The sequence below is a fragment of the Typopeltis vanoorti genome, chromosome 21 (assembly GCF_054136105.1).
Source record: "Typopeltis vanoorti isolate ZY-2024b chromosome 21, IOZ_Tvanoo_1.0, whole genome shotgun sequence".
NCBI lineage: Eukaryota > Metazoa > Arthropoda > Arachnida > Uropygi > Thelyphonidae > Typopeltis > Typopeltis vanoorti.
In genome coordinates, this window is record NC_143569.1 from 93,011,727 (window position 1) to 93,033,184 (window position 21,458).

At 36.3% G+C, this 21,458-nt stretch overlaps 1 protein-coding gene across 2 annotated transcripts in view; it reads left to right on the plus strand.

Annotated features, from left to right (window-relative positions):
- The window catches only part of Pkc98E (Protein kinase C), a 343,235-nt gene that overhangs the window by 207,907 nt on the left and 113,870 nt on the right, over positions 1 to 21,458 (plus strand). For both annotated transcript variants that reach the window (XM_090411701.1, XM_090411702.1), the window contains exon 8: positions 3,995 to 4,100. In XM_090411701.1, coding sequence (XP_090267827.1) covers positions 3,995 to 4,100 — 106 coding nt within the window. The remainder of the gene's footprint in view (positions 1 to 3,994; positions 4,101 to 21,458) is intronic.

The following is a 21,458-nucleotide window of genomic DNA, read 5'->3' on the forward strand; positions in this document are numbered from 1 at the left end:
GGTATCCCCCCAAATAGAATGGAAAAAAGCAATTGTGATTCCTATCTTTAAGAAAGGTAATAGAGATGACCCTAAAAACTATAGAGGTATCAGTATACTAAATTCCTGTTACAAAATATATAGCAGAATCTTAAATAACCAACTAATGAAATATTCCGAAAACTTTATTTTAGAAGTACAGAATGGATTTAGAAAAGGACGATCATGTATAGACCCAGCCTTTTGCCTAAAATTAATAATAGAGAAAAGAAGAGAATATAATTTAGAAACACATATTGCATTTATTGACTTTGAAAAAGCATTTGACAAAGTTAAAAGAAACATATTATTCAACATATTAAAAGAAAGACAAATACCAAATAATATCCTAAAAGCCATCACAAGTATATATGAAAATAATCAAATACAAATAAGATTAAATCACGAGCTATCATATACAAGAGAGATAAACCAAGGGGTCCGACAGGGATGTCCCCTCTCAGCAACTCTTTTTAATATCTACTTAAATGAAATAATAATAAAATGGAGTAAAAATTTACATCAAGGAATTAAACTATCACCTACAGTTAACTTAAACACTCTCCTCTTTGCAGACGACCAAATAATAATTACAAATTCTGAAGATAACTTACAGAAAGCTATTTTAAATCTAAATGAGATATCCAAAGATTATGGTATGATAATATCAACGAAAAAATCAAAAACTATGGCCTTTAAAGGACAAGATCCAGCAAGAACTAAAATAGTAATGGATAACAAGATCTTAGAACAGGTGAATTCATTTAACTACCTAGGATGTATGATCACATATGAAAATGAAAAAGATATAAATGTAAAAATTGCAAAATATTTAAAAATAACAGATGTAATTAACTCTATATTTAAACCAAACCTAGTTCAAAAACAAACCAGGCTAAAAGTATACAATACATTAGCCTTACTGGTCTTAATGTATGGAAGCGAAATCTGGAAAATAAAACAAAAAGACAAACAAAGATTAACAACAGCAGAAATGAAGTTTATGAGAAAAACTGCAAAGTATACCCTATTTGATGACAAAAGAAACGAAGATATTATGAAAGAATTAAACCAAGAACCAGTAATAGAAAAAATTAAAAAATATAAACATAAATGGATGGAACATGTTCAAAGAATGAAAACAGAAAGATTACCAAAACAAGCCTTAAAGTACAAGCCATTAGGAAAAAGAAAACCAGGACGCCCTCTTAACTGATTCAAAGATGACTTCTAAGGCCGGAACAGGCCATGCTAGGCCTAAATCCTTGATACGTATGATGATGATGAAATAGAAAGAAAAACATGCTTGCATCCAAGTGAAAAAATATAGCTGAAATTGTTTGTTGAACAAAAAAAAAAAGGAGGGAATTTTATTACAGTTGTCATATGATAAAATAAGGTTAAGTAAAGCAAAGAAGATTAGTCATAGGATTTTGTATGTGAGAGGTTAGTTTTTACACTTGAAATAAGAGATTAAAGATTTGAGTTAATTCTTAGAAAATTTTGGAAAGGGGATTAATTTAGTATAGATGACATAGAGGTTAGCTTAAACAAAAACCAAAGCTCAAGATCATAATTCCCGAATTTGAGACTTCGTCACGTGTCAGTCGCATGCACATGGACTGTATGATATTTTGGCAGAAAAACGCCACTCTAATTGAAATCTACTCCAGTAAGGTGGGAAGAAAAGAAATTGAAGACGGTGCCGGTAGGGGTCATCGTTAGGAATCCCCCCGATGAGGCTTTTTTTCCTCAGAGTTTTTCTTCACGAGTCTTCGTATAGGTCTCTCGTGGTTTTCCTGAGTGACGGGTTAGGAGTTTTCTCCATCCAACACAATAAGGAAACAAAGCGTGTGGGATTTCGATTCCGTGTTCCTATTGTAAGAAATGAGGGATGCCATTTAGTTAAAAGGAGAAAAGATAATGTCAGTGTGTTTCATCGTCCAGTGATCGTAACGAGAGAAAGAAAATTCTATAAAGAAGTCAGTGCCCACGTGGTGAATTTCACAGTCATAGAATAGATGATCCTATGTATGTCTTTGATTGAAGAATGTAAGGTAAAGATTGTGAAAGCCCATCTTAGTGCCAAAAGAACTTAGGAGTGATAAGTTATAGAAGAGCTTGTCCTAGGAAGGTAAAATATCGGAAAAAGGTAGAGACCAGTGTAGAAGACCCAAGTCGAAAGGTACTGTAAAATCTTGTGTCAATTCAAATCATATGTAACTGTAGTCATTGTTCAATTGCTGAATAGTTGAATGGATTAATGAGAATTATACTAGGACTTTAGTACATGTCAAACTAGAATGAAATTGAGCTTGTTATTATTAATTAATACGTAATTCATGTGCCTAGAGATTTATGCATGTACATTGTAATTTAATTAAGAGTTTTATTTAAAGGTCAAAAGTGTGTATTAGCTCAGCGAAAGGATAATTTTAATCTATATCGTCTTAGTGAGAAAATTAGAGTAACTGATTATATACGTACTAGAAAATACAGAATTATAGTGTGATCAAACCAGTAAGGGGTTAGACAAAGGATCGACTAGCTCTAGGATTATACTTGTTTGTATGTATAGAACCTGTTATGGCGATATGATCACAATTCTCATGTAGGATCTTAACCTAATACTTGTGTTTAGCTAGTGAAAATTTGTATTATATATTCTTAGTATTGAATTGAGTTTTATTTTGATAAAGAATGAATTGTACCATGTTTAAGAGTTCAATAAACTTTTGTTCATTGAAAATACAGTTGTCTGAGATTGCCGCTCAATGCACCACTTGTAACAATGTACGAACCTAATCATGCGGGGGGGGGGGTTGTTAAATTATGAGATAAAGGTCACAACTGCATATTAGTTTCACACTCAGACATATTTTGGTAATTGCTCCTTGTTTTTGAATTTTATATCTTAAACTAAATGTCCTGAAAGGTGCAATATAAAATAAATATTTAGGGACAAAGGGGAGAAGAAGCTTGATTATTTGTATCTGGGTGATATCTCGTATATAAATAAGATTTGGACAAAGACAAGTAGAGTTTCATATGTAAGGATAGTTGAAAGCCTAATAATAGTAGATTGGGACACAACAGAGATTCTTATTTTATGTAACCATCAAAAATAGTTTTTAATAATATTGTTTATTAATATTAATTTCTAGCATGCAGCAACAGTTTTTAATTGATAAACTACCAACTGGTGTATGTTTGTTGTATTCCCATTTCTTTGATTTGCTTGTTTCCACACATTGATGTATTTATTTTCAGTACATATATATCTGTACTTTCATTTCATTAAAGTTAATTACTGTGGTTATCGTGTAATAGCAGAAATAATAATTAAAAGTTAGGCTAATTAATATATTGCATATGTTGTAATTTCTTTAAATATTAATATTATGAACAAGCCTTAGTACCAGAAGCAGGTTATTCGTTTTCAATAGCTTGCATGAAAATGCATCATAATCAAATTCCTGACATGTACTCTCAAGGGATGTACAGGATATGATTGTACTACATAAGATTGTACTACATAAAAAAAACTTGCATCACCACTAACTTCCTATCTACAATTTTCCTCGAAATCAATCTGTTGCCTATTAAGACTCCATTATCAGATCTTATATTTCAATCTTCTAAGGCACTTTTTTACTGAATCAATCCACCTATAATCTTGCTCTTCCTCTGGGTCTTTTTCCTGCCAGCATGGCAGAAACGTTTAGCTAATCTTACCTCTCCCATTCTGTTTAAGTGACCATACCACCCGAGATTAGCTCTACTAACACATTCCTGGATGCTAACAATGTCAAGTTCTTTCCTAATATCCTGAAGCATTTTCATGCTTCAGGATATCAGGAAAGATGGAAATATCAGGATGCTTATGTTTATATTTTGATTTAAGTTATCTTTATGTAATTTACATTTATTCATTTTGTTAACTTATAATTTGGGTGATGCTGATTTGTTTATTTAGACATCAATCACAGAGTCCCCAAATAAATTAGGCCAGTCTGTTACAGAAAGATCTCACACATCTCCCCTTCCTAGTTCTGGAGAACAGCAATCAGGACAGTTTTCAGGTATTTGAAAATTTGTGATAAAAATTATATTATTCATTTTAGTTCATATTATAATGCAAATAATTTAATATACATTTTCTTTTTACCTATGATAAAAATCTCATTTAGAACATGAATTATCATAGTGAATTTTCATAGATATTTCTATTAAATGGCAGTATGTGACAAATTGTTTGAAATTAATTGTTCATGTAAATAATGATATTGTTTAGAAATTTATATGAAATGATATATTAATATATTCTAACATATATTTAACATCTATATAACATATATTTATTAATGTATATTGTGATTTTTTACACTAACTATTTATGGTTATCAAAAGTGTAATATGCTAACTGCTACTGTTTGGTTATGGTGTATTTACTGTAGAAAGAATTACCCAGTTATTTCAATGCAAGTAAGTATATCAAGCACCAAGCAACATTCTAAGCCTACTTTGGACATCTCATTATAATGTAGGTTATTTGAGAGGATTTTGACAATGAAGTATTTCTTATATTCAGAAATTTTCTTAGAAATCAAACATCTAATATGGATATTAACTCCACATGAAATAATAAAGTATATTATTATTATTATTATTATAATGAGTCTGAGTCCATGGAGACATCATTGTGCACACCCTACATTTACACACTAACCATTATTCACACAATACCTATCATACTTCTTAAATTCAGTAACAGACAATGCATTCACAACCACTCCTGGCAACACATTCCACACATGCACCTTGCAACAAAAAATCTAGTCCTAACACCCTTGTTAACCATACTCTTACACAATCTACAGGGATGATCCCTTGCTCTATCCCTTCCTGCACTGTTCAGAAAAAAGTTGTCAGTATCAATCCTATAAAACCTCTTCAGTAACTTGAATGCTAGATTTTGGAGCCCACAGACCTGCAACAATCTTTGTAACTCGCTTCTGGATCCTCTCAACCATTTCTTCACAAAAAATTCAAGTGACCAGATCTGTGTGCAATAATCCAAATGTGGTCTTATTAATGCCTTATAAAGTGAAACAGTAACTTCCCTATCTCTACTTGTCAGTGTGTTCTTCAACAACCATGTAATTTGATGTGATGTTTTGCACTCTTTGCGATATGCCCTATGTGGACAGAGAACTTAAGTTCTCTATCCATAGTAACCTTGCCCCATCAACTTCTGCAGTTCAGTTCCATTAATATAGTACATAGCATGTAATTTCATCCTCCTGAAGTGCATCATCTTACACTTATCCACGTTAAACTGACAGCCATTTACCTTAACCCATACCGCCAGCCTATTTAAGTCATCCTGCAAGATATCTACATCATTTGAATTGACTATTGCTCTTCCTAGTTTTGCATCATCAGTAAATAAGTGGATTTCCAGTATTATTAATGTACAAATTAAACAACAGAGGACCAAGTACCGAGCCCTGAGGTACACCACTAGTCACCTCCTTCTTCTGGACTTGCCTCCACTATAAACCACTCGTTGATATCTATCCATCAGCCATCCTCTAATCCAAATCACCACCTTTGGATCCATACCCATTTGCTCCAATTTATGCAACAGAGTTCCGTGTGCAATCCTGTCAAATGCTTTTGCAAAGTTCAGCGGTATCACCGAGTAAGAATTTCCTTTATCCAGCGCTGTTACTTCTGTGGGACCATAGGCACAGTCCAGTTCCCCATTCTGATATTTGCCCACATCACTCTACTTGATATTGCCTGCCATTCAAGAAAATTAGCCTTGTATTTAGTGTCGAATACTATGGCTACTTCTTCTTTTCCTTGATTGTTATTGCCCCAATATAACATTTTGTATTTATTGCTCAGAAAGATCTCATCAGTTTCTCATCTCACCTGATGAAAACAACGGGGGCCTTGTTTAACCAGGTGATGCCCCAGCCGGCATGAAATTCTGTCATGTTGTGCCATTTTATATTTTGGTTTAAGCCAATAAGGATACAATTTAGTTGGGTATATCCCAAATTGCAGCCCATCTTCGTTCATTCAGTATCCAGGTAGATACCGAACAGGGTGCACCACGAGACGGTGAGGATTGGACATTAGTTCAGAAGCCCTGGTCAGTTCTCTGCATTCCTTTAAAGACTATGTGGAGATCTCCTCTCGGTATATACAACTCTGTAATATACCAAGATATAGGTGGATTGATATGGTAAAAAGTGCCTTAGAAGACAGAAATATAAGATCTGATAATGTTGGAGTCTTGACAGGTAACAGATTGATTTGGAGGAAAATTGTAGATAGGAAGTTAGTGGTGATGTAAGTTTTTTAGTACTATCATATCCTGTACACCCCTTGAGGGTACATATCAGGAATTTGATGTTGATGAACTCTGTTACTTTATTATAGAAAGTAAGCAAGTTACTAAGGCAAGACCTGTCCTTCACAAAACCATGTTGCCCCTTATAAAGTATCATATTTCTTTCCACCCAGTCCTGAATTCTAATTTTTATCAATTTCTCCAAAACCTTAACTACTACTCCTGATATACTGATCAGCCTATAATTTGCTACTTCTCTCTTGGAGCCTCCTTTATGCAGTGGAATTATTTTCCTATCCTTCCACTCCATTGGAACTTTACCAGAACTGAATCTTAAATTAAACAGCTTGGTCTGAGGAGTTGCTATTTCGCTTGCACAGTCTCATAACACATGGGCCGATATGCCATTAACCATATGGCAGTATTAGCATTAAGGTTCTGTAATATACTAAGCACCTCTATATTTCTTCGTTCTCTAGATTTTCATCAGTGACACATTCGACATCTCAATATTACAACTAAGATATAACAATTTTGCAAAATGATCATTAAGTAAATCAACTATTTGATTTGATTTTGTTACTTTCCTACCATCAACACTTTAAAGTCATCCTTCCATAGTTATTTCTCCTTTTACTTGTAACATAGTGAAAAAACTCCTCAGGATTTCTTTTGGCCTCATCAACTTGGCCTTTCTTACCAAACAGGTCACACTCTTTGCCTGTACTTTGTACTGCTCATGGGTATACTGATCACCTTTTTCTTTATACTTACTTCACAACCTTTTCTTTAACCACGCTCTTGTTTAATAATATTATTATTCATCCATCTTACTCCTACTTGATTTCTTCTCCTGAGGCTTGGAATACAGTCTGATGTTGCTTTCCTTAAACATTCTTTGACAATCTCCCAAGCACCATCATTTCTCCCCCCTTCAAATTCTCATGCCACAGTACTGCTGAAAGCTGACTTCTCAGCTTGTTATAATCACCAGCCTTGTAATTCCACATATTATCCTTCTTAGCAGAATATTCAGCACTTGACACTACCATGTCAAGACCCCATGATTGCTTTCACCAAGTGAAACAGTGTAACTAAATTGGTTATTGATATGTTTTCCGATGTTATGACCAGACACTCTCAAACCTCTTGTCCCTCCCATTATATGCTGTCTCAGGTAGTTGTCTTTTAACAACTGTATAAACTCCATTTCCTCCCTTCCTTGTGACCATTCCTTCTCCCAATTTATGTTCCCATAGTTAAAATCCTCCATAATAATTAATTGACCTTCATTCATGCTAATTTGTCAATGGATACCATCTACTTTCTCCCTTATACCTCCTGGATTATATCAGCAACCAGTTACATATATCATCCTGTTAATCTCTATCTCACACAAAATAGCCTCAAATGAACTTCCCTATGCATACCTGTTATCTAGAGGCGCTTCTACCCTTTTTGGCTACAACGCTTCATCTGTCATTAGCAAACCCCCCCCCCCCCCAATTCTGTCTTCTTTGTCCTGCCTGAAAATACCGTATCCTTTACTTTCTATCACTATAACAATATCATTCTTATTTAATCAAGTCTCACTAATGCCAAATATTCTTCACACTTATTCTGCATATTTCTAGCATTAGTATACATAACTGCAATGTTCCCTTCCTCCCATAACCACCCTGCATGTAAATTAGCCCACTCTATATGCAGTTTATTTTTCAAGAACAATTAATTCCATATATAGCAGTTATTGACCTTAGTACTATTAACAGCTGACTCTATCTCATCTGCCTCCCTAGCAAATTCCATTTCTCTGTTTTTAACCATTTACTTTATCCTTTATCAATAAATGTTCTAAATGCCATGCACCCAACCCGTTTAAATGCAAACCATTCCTTTTAAAAAATTCCTTCCTTTCTTTTATCAAACTCATCCCAGACATTCATAAAATGAATATTCAATTTTATATCTTTGCAAAAGTGTTTACATAATCTTGATATTATTCCATTTCCTATAATTGCTCTTCTATTTAATTCATCACTGTCAAATCTTGGAAGCACACTCATGATCGTTCTGCTTTCGCTCTTTGCATTCATTGCTATCATTAAGTCTTTCAAATCCTGTCTCACAGAAAATCTCTCACTACCTAGATCATTTTTTCTCACAACTACAATAATATCACTCATTCTATCCCTCTGCAACTTCTCAGCCTCAGTTATATCTCTATTCTTTGATCCTGTATAACATGCTTTAATTACTCTACCATCTTTCACACTCTTAATTATAGACTCCTCTTACAGCATAATATCTCTTTTCCTCCTTGTAAACCTCACATCCCTTGCACCCACCAATGCTTGTTTTAGGCCCTGTTCTTCTCTTACATCCTCTTGAACATCGCTCAGTAATCTGAGTGTGTATGCATTTTCATTCCTTCTCCTTATCACATTTTCCCTTTCTTCCTCACTTTCATGGCATCCTCTCATTATCTCTCTTTCTAATAATCTTTCATTCTCTTGACTTCCTATCAGTTCTGCTCTCTTCCTTGCTCTTAGATTAACCGGACTCAAATTCTCTTTTCAACCCATTCTTATTTGTGTCACACAAATTAAACTATTCTCAAGAGTTCTGATATTTCTATTCATTGTCCTCAATTTAGCCCTCACATTCTGCTTCCTTTCTGACTTCATCCATTTCTCTTTTGAGACATTGTAGGGCTAAAAATAAAAGGTAGGCCATTTTCACAGGACTGTAGATCCACAGCAACTTGAGTTTGGCATTTAGCACTAAGTATTAGACCGGTGGATAACTGGAGCAAAAATCCACTCCAGCCTAGTCAGTGGAATTGAGACTGGAACTGGTTGGCTGTTGAGTGCAGAGATTTCTTTCTTCCCTTTATAAGCACCAGACTCCTTCCAAGTGCCTTTAAATAGCACCTCTAACTGAGGTTCTTGATTAGCTAACCCAGGTGCTCCCAATACTCCCATATAATTTACCGAAGAGCTACTGTCGTCACATGAAAAAAAAAAAAAAAAAAAAACAGGTGATATGGGAGACTGTCCAAATGATATCAGGCCATTTTGATGTATTCTATCAGAAGATATATAATGGAGGTAAATCTATAATCAATTACTATATCGTCTCCAGATTGTGATCCTTCTGCCATTACAGAACACTCGACATTTGAAAATGATGTTAGAAACACACTACTGTTTACATATGAACAAAGAAGGGAAACTTGAGTTAACGGAGAGTCGGGTAATGAAAACTGTAATCTTCCCTCCCTTGTGATCAGCACCCCCCCACATTAATATCCTGTGGCACCCCTGTTGTGATCAAGTCTACGGATCCTGCCTTCACCTCTTTCTTTATGCATTTACTGAGTCATGAGGAAATCTTTTCCTAGGCATTCCTCTTTTACATCTTTCTTACAGTGACAACTCTGCACCAAGTTGATTTTGTTCTATTTTACTAAGAGGTAATTTTTGACTCGGGCTTGTGTTTTTTAGAGCACAGTTTGTAATATTATTATTATTATCATCATCTTAGGATCCCATGGAGTCAGTCTATTTCTAGGAGGTACATTTGTCATACAAACAGTTCATCATACCTTACCTTAAACACATTTGAATTTTCTGCAGACCACATTTTCAGGCAAGGTACTTTAATCATTTAACTCTGTATGCAAAAAAACCTGCCTCTCACTCCCCTTTCCACACTCTCCTTATACAGCTCCAAGGCATGAACCTCTTGTCCTCCCCCTGATCTCCTACTTTTATGAAAAACCTCTTCAACATTGATCATTTAACAACCCCCCCTTACCAACTTGTACATATCCACTAGACCCTGTAAATTGCATCTTTTCAACCTTTCCTCATATTCATATGCAATATTCCAGAGATCAGAAACTGCCTTAGTCAATTGACTCTGGACCCTTTCCAACATCTCTTCATCCTTTTGAAAACCTGGTGACCAAATCTGTGCACAGTAATCCATATGCAGCCTAATCAAGGCCTTATACAATGGAACAAGAATCTCCTTACTTCTACAAGTCAGTGTCCTCCACATCATTCACAGAATTCTTTGTGTTGTCCTCACAATTTTCGCAATGTGTCCTCTTAATTTTAGATCCTTATCCGCAATCACCAAAATCTCTTATTTCCTCCACCTAGCGTAAATTCTACATCTTTGTTTCCAAATTTTACAACCTTACATTTTGCAACATTGAACTGGTATCCCTACTTCAGTGCCTGTTTACTCAATCTATTCAAGTCTTCTTGTAAGGCCAGAAAATTTGTTCTACTCTTCATAATTCACCTTAAATTTGCAACATCTGCAAACAACTGAATACTCCCATCCAAATCTTCCACAATATCATTAGCATACAGGTTAAAGAGCAATGTCCCTAAAACAGACCTCTGTGGGACACCACTAGTGACTTTCCTCATCTGGAATATTGATCCTCCATACACAACTTGCTGTTACCTATCAGATAGTCAGTCTCCGATCCAGTGCACTATTCTAATATTCAATCCCATCCTCTCTAGTTTGACCCTCAACTTATCATGCGGTAATCTATCAAAGGTCTTTGCAAATTCTAAGTATACTAGTATGTATCCATCTCCTTTGTCCAATGAAGCTGTCAGCTTATTGTAATAAGTAAGTAGATTACTAAAACGTGACCTCCCTTTAGCAAATCCATGCTGTCCATCAAAGATAATACCACTGTTGTCAACCCGATTCTGGATCCTGGTTCTCAACACCCTCTCCAACATCTGTTGCACATATAGGGCTATCATTTGATTCTTGAGTTCTATCATGTCCCTCTTTAAACATGAGAAGCCTGAATGGCAAAGAAATGGAGCTAGCTGAAGAATTACCAGATCGACATAATAGGGGTGACTGAAATGACAATCAAGGAAAAGGAGTAGCCATAGTATTCAACACAAAATACGAGGCTAATCTTCTTGAATGGCAGGCAGTCTCAAGTAGAATAATGTGGGTAAATACAAGAATGGGGAACTGGACAATGAGACTTATTTATGCCTATGGTCCCACAGAAGGTTCTACTAAGGTACAAGTGGAGGAATTTTTTGATGCTTTAGAAAAAGCAAGTGACACAATGAAAAAGGAAAAGTTGGTCCTTCTTGGGGATCTGAATAGCAGAATAGGAAATGATTGTCAGACATACAAAAATATTTTGGGAACATTTGGAGAAAAGAGCAAAGCTAATAATAATGGCAAATACCTGTTGGATTTCTGCTCAGGACATGGACTGGTTATTACTATCACCATGTTCCAACATAAAAATGTGTACAAATTCACATGGAGAGAAGAGCTAGGAATAAGAAAAGTCTCATTGACTATGTTATTGTTGATAGTGATGTTTTCTCTCTGTTGCAGGACACCAGAGTGTACAGAGGATTTGAAATTGGAAGCAATCACTATTTAGTCTTGAGCAGGATAAAATTGAATTTCATATTGAAAAGAATAACATGTAAGAAAGTTTTAAAGCGAATAAAAGTTGAGCAGCTCTCAGATGGGAACTGTAGACTAACATACACAAAGATTATTGAAGAAAAAATGAAAGAGTTTGAGAACAGGAACCAAGCCTTGAAGAAAACCCTACAGAATACAGAGACAAATGTAAGAAAGTGAAACACTGTGTAAAACTAGCTAAACAAAAGTCATGGGAGGACTTTGACAAGAACATAGAAAATAAATATCAAGAAGGTGGTAAGATATTCTGGAGGTTGTTGAAGAAGCTTAGAAATGGAGGAAAGAGTGCTGAAAAGGAGTTAGAGATGATAAAGGTGACATGAAAACAGGAGAAAAAGATATCCTTGAAGTATGGAGTAATTACTTTGAAAAACTGCTTCTTTCTTTTAGCAGTGATAATAGTACAATTATTTCTTTATTAAAGAAATAATTCATTCAGGATTTAACAAGTCAGAAAAGTCAGCTGAGAGAAAAAAACTTGTACTCGAGCAGAAGAATTAAAGTACTAACTGTAAATGGAAATAGAATTACTTTATTGTAGTAGATTTGTAATACTAGGTAAGGAACTGCGTATATAAATTAGTATTATGCGAAATGCATCATGCACACAATGAAATGAAAATTAGATGCAAGCATTAGTTCAAAGGTCACGGGTGGGCCTGAGGTATTTTTATCTCAGAAAGTGACGCACATTCGTTTTCCGGAAGACGCTGCTATGGTCTTGCGATTTTCCGAAGTTGCCGAGGTCGATGAAAGTAGCGGGCAGAAAAATATCGCAGAAAAAAAAAAAAGTAAGAGGGCCACTATCGCAGCTGGCAACGAGGGTGCAAAATAGGGGGGAAGTGAAAGGAGGAATAAAAAGGTTTTGCACCCCTTTCTCAAGGCCTTTTTTGCCTGCCTTCCTGGATGATGATTTGACTTCTCTGGTGGATCGAGGGTTCCTAACGGTGTTTCGTGGCGATGGTTCGATATCGGAGGGTGTCTCTTTCCCTTCGATATCTGAATGTCTGCCAGTGCAAAAGCGCAAGATATCTTCGCTGAAAGTCCCGACAGAATAATATCTCGAACGTATACCAGAACCGGCAGTAGAAGCGACGATGGTCCAATTAGACGAGGGAAAAACAGAGTATAGCTTAATCTGATGACCATAGTGACCCACCATGTGGACGTAGGCTTATGGAGGTACCGAAAGAGAACTCAAACAAAGAAAGGTAGTTCAGACGGACCTGGAGACCCTGCCCCAAGAAATGGTAAAGTAGAGATTTTGTTGCATAATTACTAAGTAGGTAAAAGGGAAGTTATTGCAGTGTATTAATCGAGTGTGAGCAGTACTTAAGGACTTTAATTGATTATTTAGCAGTGTTAATGTCCATAAGACAAGTTGTTAGGAATGATTATAGATGATTGTGACTAGTTTAATATGCAAGATTAACACAATAGTAGATGTTGATTAGAAGAGTATAATGAGTATATTATGTGTGCTTGCGGTGTATTAATAGTGTGGATTATTTAGCAGTGTCAGTGTCCATAAGACAAATTGTTAGGAATGATTATAGATGATTGTGACTAGTTTGATATGCAAGATTAACACAATAGGGAGAATATTGATTAGAAGAGTGCATTGCGTATATTATGTGTGCTTGTAATGTATTAATCAAATATGGACAGTATTTAAGGACTTTAGGTGATTATTTAGCAGTGTTAATGTCCATAAGACAAATTGTTAGGAATGACTATAGATGATTGTGAATAGCTGAATATGCTAGACTAAAATTAGTAGGTAGAAAATTTGGTAGAAGTGTGTATTATGTATGTTAAGTCTCTAACACAAAAGAAGGATTCATTGTTCATGTATTAGAGTATTTATTAGTTTGAAAAGGTTTAATTTAGTATGTCATTGAACTAATTGAAAGTGTATATTATGTCTTTAGATTCCAATAAATATGTTTTTTCTTTTTTCTTTTATACCTGAGTTTTGCCTGTGATATGAACCCAAACTACCACTCATTAAATTTGAACCATAGCGCGGAGGGGGGGGGGGGATTGAAAGAAAGGTATAACATTATTATTATTACTACGGGCTACTCCAGGGAGTCCTTAGACTCATCGAAGGAGGCCCTAAACATCATGTTCACACAACTGTTCAACATTCTCACAGTATCTATCATACCTTGCCTTGAACTCGCTCACTGTCATAGCACCCACAACAGACTCTGGCAGCTTATTCCACTCATTTACCACTCTAAAAGTAAAGAACCCAGCTCTAACACCCCTGCTAACCACGCTCTTGCCCAGCTTCCATGGGTGTCCCCTAGTTCTCCCACCACCAGTCCTGATCTCAAAAATATCCTCTGAATTAATCCTATAGAATCCTTTTAGCAATTTGAATGTCTCAATCATATCTCCCCTTTTCCGCCTATCAACTAGTTTCTGCAACCCACAAATCTTCAACATGTTCTCATATGGTTCATTCCATAGACCTGCTATCATCTTAGTCACTCGCCTCTGGATCCTCTCCACCTCCTCCCCATCAAGAAGGAACCGAGGTGACCAAATCTGGGCACAGTAGTCGAGATGAGGTCTTATCAGGGCTCGGTACAGAGGTACAATAACTTGCTTGTCTCTGCTCGTCAAGGTATTTTTCAACAACCAAGTGAGTTGATGAGCTGATTTAGCTACTTTCGCAACGTGCCCCCTAAACTTCATCTCCCTATCCACCAACACTCCCAAGTCCCTGGCCTCATCAATCTCTTGGAGTACAGTTCCACCAATGTGGTATACTGCTGCTAATCTTTTCACTCCGAAATGCATAACCTTACATTTTGTCACATTAAATTGACATCCATTCTCCTTAGTCCAGAACTCCAATCGATCTAAGCCATCTTGCAAGACTTTGACATCTTCTGCATTCACTATCGCCCTACCCAACTTTGCATCATCAGCGAACAAATGAACTGTCCCACTTAGACCCTTCCCTATATCGTTAATGAACAGATTAAACAGCAGTGGTCCAAGAACAGAACCCTGTGGCACACCACTAGTCACAGGCCGTCTTTTGGACTCTACTCCTGAATAAACTACTCTTTGATATCTCTCCATCAACCACCCAGCTATCCATCTCACCAACCCTATATCCATTCCCATATGTTGTAGTTTACGGATTAGAATTCCATGTGGTATCCTGTCAAACGCCTTTGCCAGGTCCAGCAGTATCGCTGTAAACCCATTTCCTTATCCAGTTCAGCCGTCACCTTGTTATAAAACTTAAGCAAGTTACTGAGGCATGATCTACACTTCACAAAGCCATGCTGTCCTCTGTACAGTATCTCATTTTCATCAATCCATTCCTGTATTTTTCCCTTGACTACTTTCTCCAAGACCTTGACAATGACTCCTGATATGCTGATCGGTCGGTAATTTGCAACCATAGTCTTGGATCCTCCTTTATGCAGTGAAACTATTTTCCCCTCTTTCCATGCCTTCGGGACTAAGCCAGACCCGAGACTCAGATTAAACAACATGGTCAAGGGCACTGATAATTCCTTAGACCCTTCACGCAAGACCCGTGCCGGTATATCATCCAATCACACAGATGTATTCACATTAAGGTTCTGTAATAGACTATTCACCTCCACTTCATTCATCACAATTCCCGTATAAACTAATGGTTCCTTCATTTTTTCAACGTCACCACCTGGATGATATACTTTTGCAAAGTGCACGCTCAGTAACTCCACTATATCGACTGGTTCAGTGAACTCTTTACCATCGTCATTCCTTAAAATCATTTTGCCATGTACAGTTTTTTTCTTGCTTGCAGCATATTGAAAGAACTGTTTGGGATTCTCTTTTGCTTGCATAGCTAGTTTCCTTTCATAATCGGCTTTTGCTGTTTTTACCACACTCATTACCCTTCTGGCCTGCAGGTCACCCCTTTCTTTAAATTCCCTCCATAGTTGTTTCTTTTTTTGCAGCTCAAGCTTAATGGTGTTATTCATCCATTTAACCCCTACTTGTTTCACTATTCGGACCTTAGGTATACAATCAGCCATAACCTCCTGTAAATGCTCTTTGACCACTTCCCATGCTCTATCGATGTTCAGCCCTTGCAGTTGTACATGCCATGGCACTGATCCAAGCAATCTCCTAAGCTTGTCATACTTGCCAGCACGGTAATTCTACATATACCCTGTCTTAATCACAAATTGCACACCTTTAGCCACCTCCCAGGTCAAGACCTTATGATCACTCTCACCAATAGGTGGCAACATGTTCATATTCATTACAGTCAAATTTTGAGATGGAATTACCAGGTCAAGCACTCTCACACCCCTAGTATTTTCAATTACATGCTGTTTCAGATAGTTATCCCTTAATAATTGAATAAAATCCATTTCCTTCCTCACATGTGTCCTCTCCTCCTTCCAATCAATGTTACCATAGTTGAAATCCCCCATAATAATTACCCTCCTTCCACTCATTTCATCAATTTGTTTATGCATACCATCTCCACCATCTATTCCATCACCTGGTCTATAGCAGCACCCAACTGTATATTTTATTCTGCCAGTGTCAATCTCACACCAAATAGCCTCAAATGAGCTCCTTTCACTATCCTGCAATACTTCAATTCTCCTTGGCTGCAGTTCATCAGCTATCATCAATAACACCCCTCCCCCAATTTTATTCTCTCTGTCCCTCCTAAACATACTATAACCTACACATTCTATCCCACTAACTATATCATCTTCCGTCAGCCATGTTTCACTAATGCCAATAACCTGTGGCCAGGAAGAGCCAATCAAGGCCAAAAATTCTTCCTTCTTGTTCCTAATACTCCTGGCATTAGTATACATGAATTGCAGTGATCCCTTTGTCCCACCCCTATCTTGATGCGTTATTCTAAATGTCCCATTCCCATTTTTTGTCCTTAGTGCTGGCTCAGGTACATTATATACATTTTTACACTCAACTGTCTCACTGAAGTTTGCATATCCACTCCCCCCCCACCCCCAAATCCTTGGTAGTTCTAGTTTCCCTGGTTCTGCACATCCATTTTCACTTCATTCAGCAACACTTTTTCCAGTCTCCGCACACCAAGTCCATTCAAATGCAGGCTATCCATCTTATATAAGTCCTTTTGCCCATCAAACTCATTCCACACGTCCACGAATTCCACACCGTCCGCATAACCTGCGCATAATGTCATTTGCGATTATGGCCCTCCTTCTAAACTCCTCTCTGTCATACCGTGGTAACAGACTCACCATTCTAACTCTGTCACTCTTTTCTTTCGCTACCTTTAACAATACTTTCAAGTCCTCTCTCATAAAAAATTTATCACCTTTCAATTCATTCGTACCCGCCACAATTATTAATTCTTTCACCCTCTGTTTTTGCACATGTTCAATAACATGTTGTTATTGAGGTCACAACTGCAAACCAGAATTTACTTAGCCATATTAGAGCATTTAATTTATTCATCTATGTGCACCAAAGGTCTTCCTGAATAATAGTCCATTCTATTCTAAGATATTGGCTGGCACAGCGTAAAAATATAAATTTGTCAATATCTGAAGAGGAGATGGCCCCAGACAGAAATTAGAGGATTTATTTCTTATAGCAAGGAATAACCTTTAACAGTCAGGGTATGCACGTGAGTAAATTTAGGAATTGGCCAGAGATGTAGGATTTCTTTTCCTTATAGAATGAACTCGTAAGAAATGATATAGATACTAGAGTAAGGGAAATTTTGTAAGTCATGTAGATAGAGTAAGGAGGTTTATAAGAATAAGGGAAATAATATAGAATGGATAGATAAAGAAAAATGGTGGTGAGCCACACACCACGTGGCGGCAGTTATAACAATGGCTCACACACAGTCGGTAGAAATCTGATAAGAAAAGAATAGAACTAGGATAAGATAGAAGAAGAGGTTAGATAAGAAAAGATTAAAATAAAAAGAAAGTAGTTAAAATATAACATGGTAAAAAAACACTGACCATGCATGCAGTCAGGAATACATATCCATACTTGAAATAGAAAAAGCCATCAAAGGCTTGATATGTGGAAAGGCAGCAGGAGTAGATGATATTCGACCAGAAGTGTTGAAGCATGGTGGTATAAAAGTCTTGCAGTGGCTGCATTGCATAGTTCAGAAAGCCTGGACAAAGGGACGAATTCCCAATGATTGGAGTAGAGGTCTAATAGTACCCATGTATAAAAAGGGAAATAAAACTGAATGTGAGAATTACAGAGATATTTCCCTACTGAGTGTTCCTGGCAAGATCTATGCAACTATACTTGAGAAACAGTTGAGAAGAATTGTGGAAGAAATGCTTGGTGAAGAACAACCTGGATTCAGGCCAAATAGAGGCTATCTGGATCAGATCTTCACTTTACAACAAATAGTTGAGAAAGCATGGGAATACAACAAAGATCTGAATTTAAGTTTTGTCGATCTTGAAAAGGCATATGATTAGCTGCCAAGAGAGAAGCTATTCAATACGCTGCAGTTATATGGTGTCAATGGGGCATTATATCAAGCAATACTTAGTCTTTGAGTTGTAAGTCAGCAGATAGAATTGAAGGAAGTACAGGAAGATGGTTTAATGTTAAATCTGGTGTGAGACAAGGATATACATCATCCCCTCTGTTATTCATTATCTATATGGATCACATTATGAAGGAAAGTGGTATTAAACATGATATCAAAATTGGAGATGTTAATGTCTGCTCTTTGCTTTATGCGGACGATGTTATACTTCTAAATAAATCCGCTACGAGTCTGCAAGATTCCTTGACTAAACTGAATAACTGTTGTAATAGACATGGTATGAAGGTCAGCAATAAAAAAGATAAAGACAATGAAAATAGGCAGAATCATTGAAAATGTCAACTGTGTTGTGAACAGAGAATCTGTGGAACAAGTAAAACATTTCAGCTACTTAGGCACAATTTTTAGTGAAGATGGTAAATTAAATAAGGGAATAGACAACAGAATCAACAAATCTGGTATGGTAGGAAGTGAACTGAATAAATTTATATGGAATAAGAGAGAAATTAGCCAAACCACTAAATTAGCTGTATACAAGACAGTGTTCAAACCAGTTTTAACTTATGGATCTGAGAGCTGGGTCAGAAGTAAAACACTTGACCAAAGGCTAGAGACCACAGATATGAGAATCCTGAGAAAGATTAAAGGCATGAAAAGATGGCATCAATGGCAATATCATATTAAAAATGAGGATATTAGGAAAGAACTTGACATTGTCAGCATCCAGGAATGCGTTAGCAGAGCTAATCTCAGGAGGTATGGTCATTTAAACAGAATGGGAGAGGAAAGATTAGCAAAACAAGTGTTCTCTGCCAGGTTGGCAGGAAAGCGACCCAGAGGAAGACCAAGATATAGGTGGATTGATACGGCACAAAGTGCCTTAGACAATAGAAATATAAGATCTGATAATGTTGGAGTCTTGACAAGTAACAGACTGATTTGGAGGAAAATTGTAGATCGGAAGTTAGTAATGATGTAAATTTTTCATGTAGTACTATCATATCCTGTGCACCCCTTGAGGGTACATGGCAGGAATTTGATGATGATGGTTTTCTTTTTATTCAAAACATTACTGGTTTCTAAACGCATTTTTTCAGCTATATTATTTGGAAGAGATTTAATGCCTCTTTCTATGTGGTATATAACATCCAGTTTATTAACAGTTCTAGGTGCTACTGTGAAGTTTAGGCCTTTATCAAGTAATGCAAGTTAACTGTTATTTAAGGTGTGGCTAGATACGTTGATCACATGAACATTCCTTGTATGTGGTTGGTCGCTCCTCGTCTCACTTGTTTGTTGTTCGGTGTTGGAGTTATTTGCCAGGGAAGCGAGATCCCGATTGGTTAGATTTGTATGGTTGGTATTCAGATTTTGCCATTGTTTTAAAATATGAAATTTGACCTTAAGTTTTTCTTTATTACTTTCCAGAATATGTTTAGCTGAATTATCAGTGATTCTTTCAAGCACATTAAAATATCCGGAATCATGTAACTATAGAGTTAAGATTATAAATTTAAAACTTGCTTTTGGATCATTGCTAGATTTTTGCTGGCTGCTTGAATTTATTCTCTAACAATCGCTTTCTTTGTACATGCATAGATGTAAAGTGCTTTACTGGAAGTCACTTCTATGCATGTTTTGTGTTCATAAACAAAATTAAAAACATAACACTTGGTAAAGATGATTTATTAGTCACATTTGATATTTCTGCCCAATATTACAGCTCTCTTTGTCCATGGCAAAATAAATTCTACCTATAAAAAGAAGGTACGGGTATGGGCTCACCACTCTTCCCTTCCCCATTGCTAATTTTTATATGGAAGCTTTTGAGCAACATACTCTTGATTCCTTTACTCCAAAACCTACAGTTTGGATTAGATACATTAACAATGTTTTCATTATCTGGCCACACGGTTGCCAGACATTATTCACCTGAACAAACAACATGAGCACATAGAATTTACTACTGAAATTGAAAACAGAACTCGCTCCCGTTCCTGGGTACACTAGTCACATGTCTTCCCTCAGGCTGTCTATCCTTCACTGTTTACCTCAAGCACACACACACACTGGCCAATATATACATGCTAACTTATATCACTTCCCTTCGAAAAAATTTGGAGTCAACACCCTCAAAAACAGAGCTATAACAATTTGCTCTAATGAACAAGCTATTAAACAATAATTAAAAATTATTAGCAATACATTTATAAATAACGGATATAGCAAAAATACTATTAATAAAATTCTTCATAAAACTTTCAAAAAGTAATACAGATTATAGTAAAACCATAACACTCCTGTAATCTTTTCTTATGTGTGCTCTTATTTTATAATTTTCTGTGCTCTATTCTTACTTTTATTACTTTATCTCTACTGCCTTTTTAACTCTTTATCCTTTAATACTTTAACTTCCTGTTCTTTATTAACTTTACTCTACTTTTAGTATTTTTCCTATACCGGGAGAACTCTGAAAATTTATTTAGATTAATCACTGTGCCACCAGTGCTATCCTTGTGGTATGAGATATAATAATATTTACAGTAGAGTTCACTCTGAAATTATCCTAAAGCCTTTCTTAACATTAAACAGTCGTGGCTAAAATTAAATTCCTTCACTCACAGGTTCGTGTTTATTTTGAAACAGTGCATTGCATAAAGATCAGGCAGCACACTTTGTAAACAATCATCATCATCATCAAATTCCTGCCATGTACCCTCAAGGGGTGCACAGGATATGATAGTACTACATGAAAAATTTACATCATTACTAACTTCCGATCTACAATTTTCCTCCAAATCAGTCTGTTACTTGTCAAGACTCCAACATTATCAGATCTTATATTTCTATTGTCTAAGGCACTTTGTACCGTATCAATCCACCTATATCTTGGTGTTCCTCTGGGTCGCTTTCCTGCCAACCTGGCAGAGAACACTTGTTTTGCTAATCTTTCCTTGCCCATTCTGTTTAAGTGACTATACCTCCTGAGATTAGCTCTGCTAATGCATTCCTGGACGCTGACAA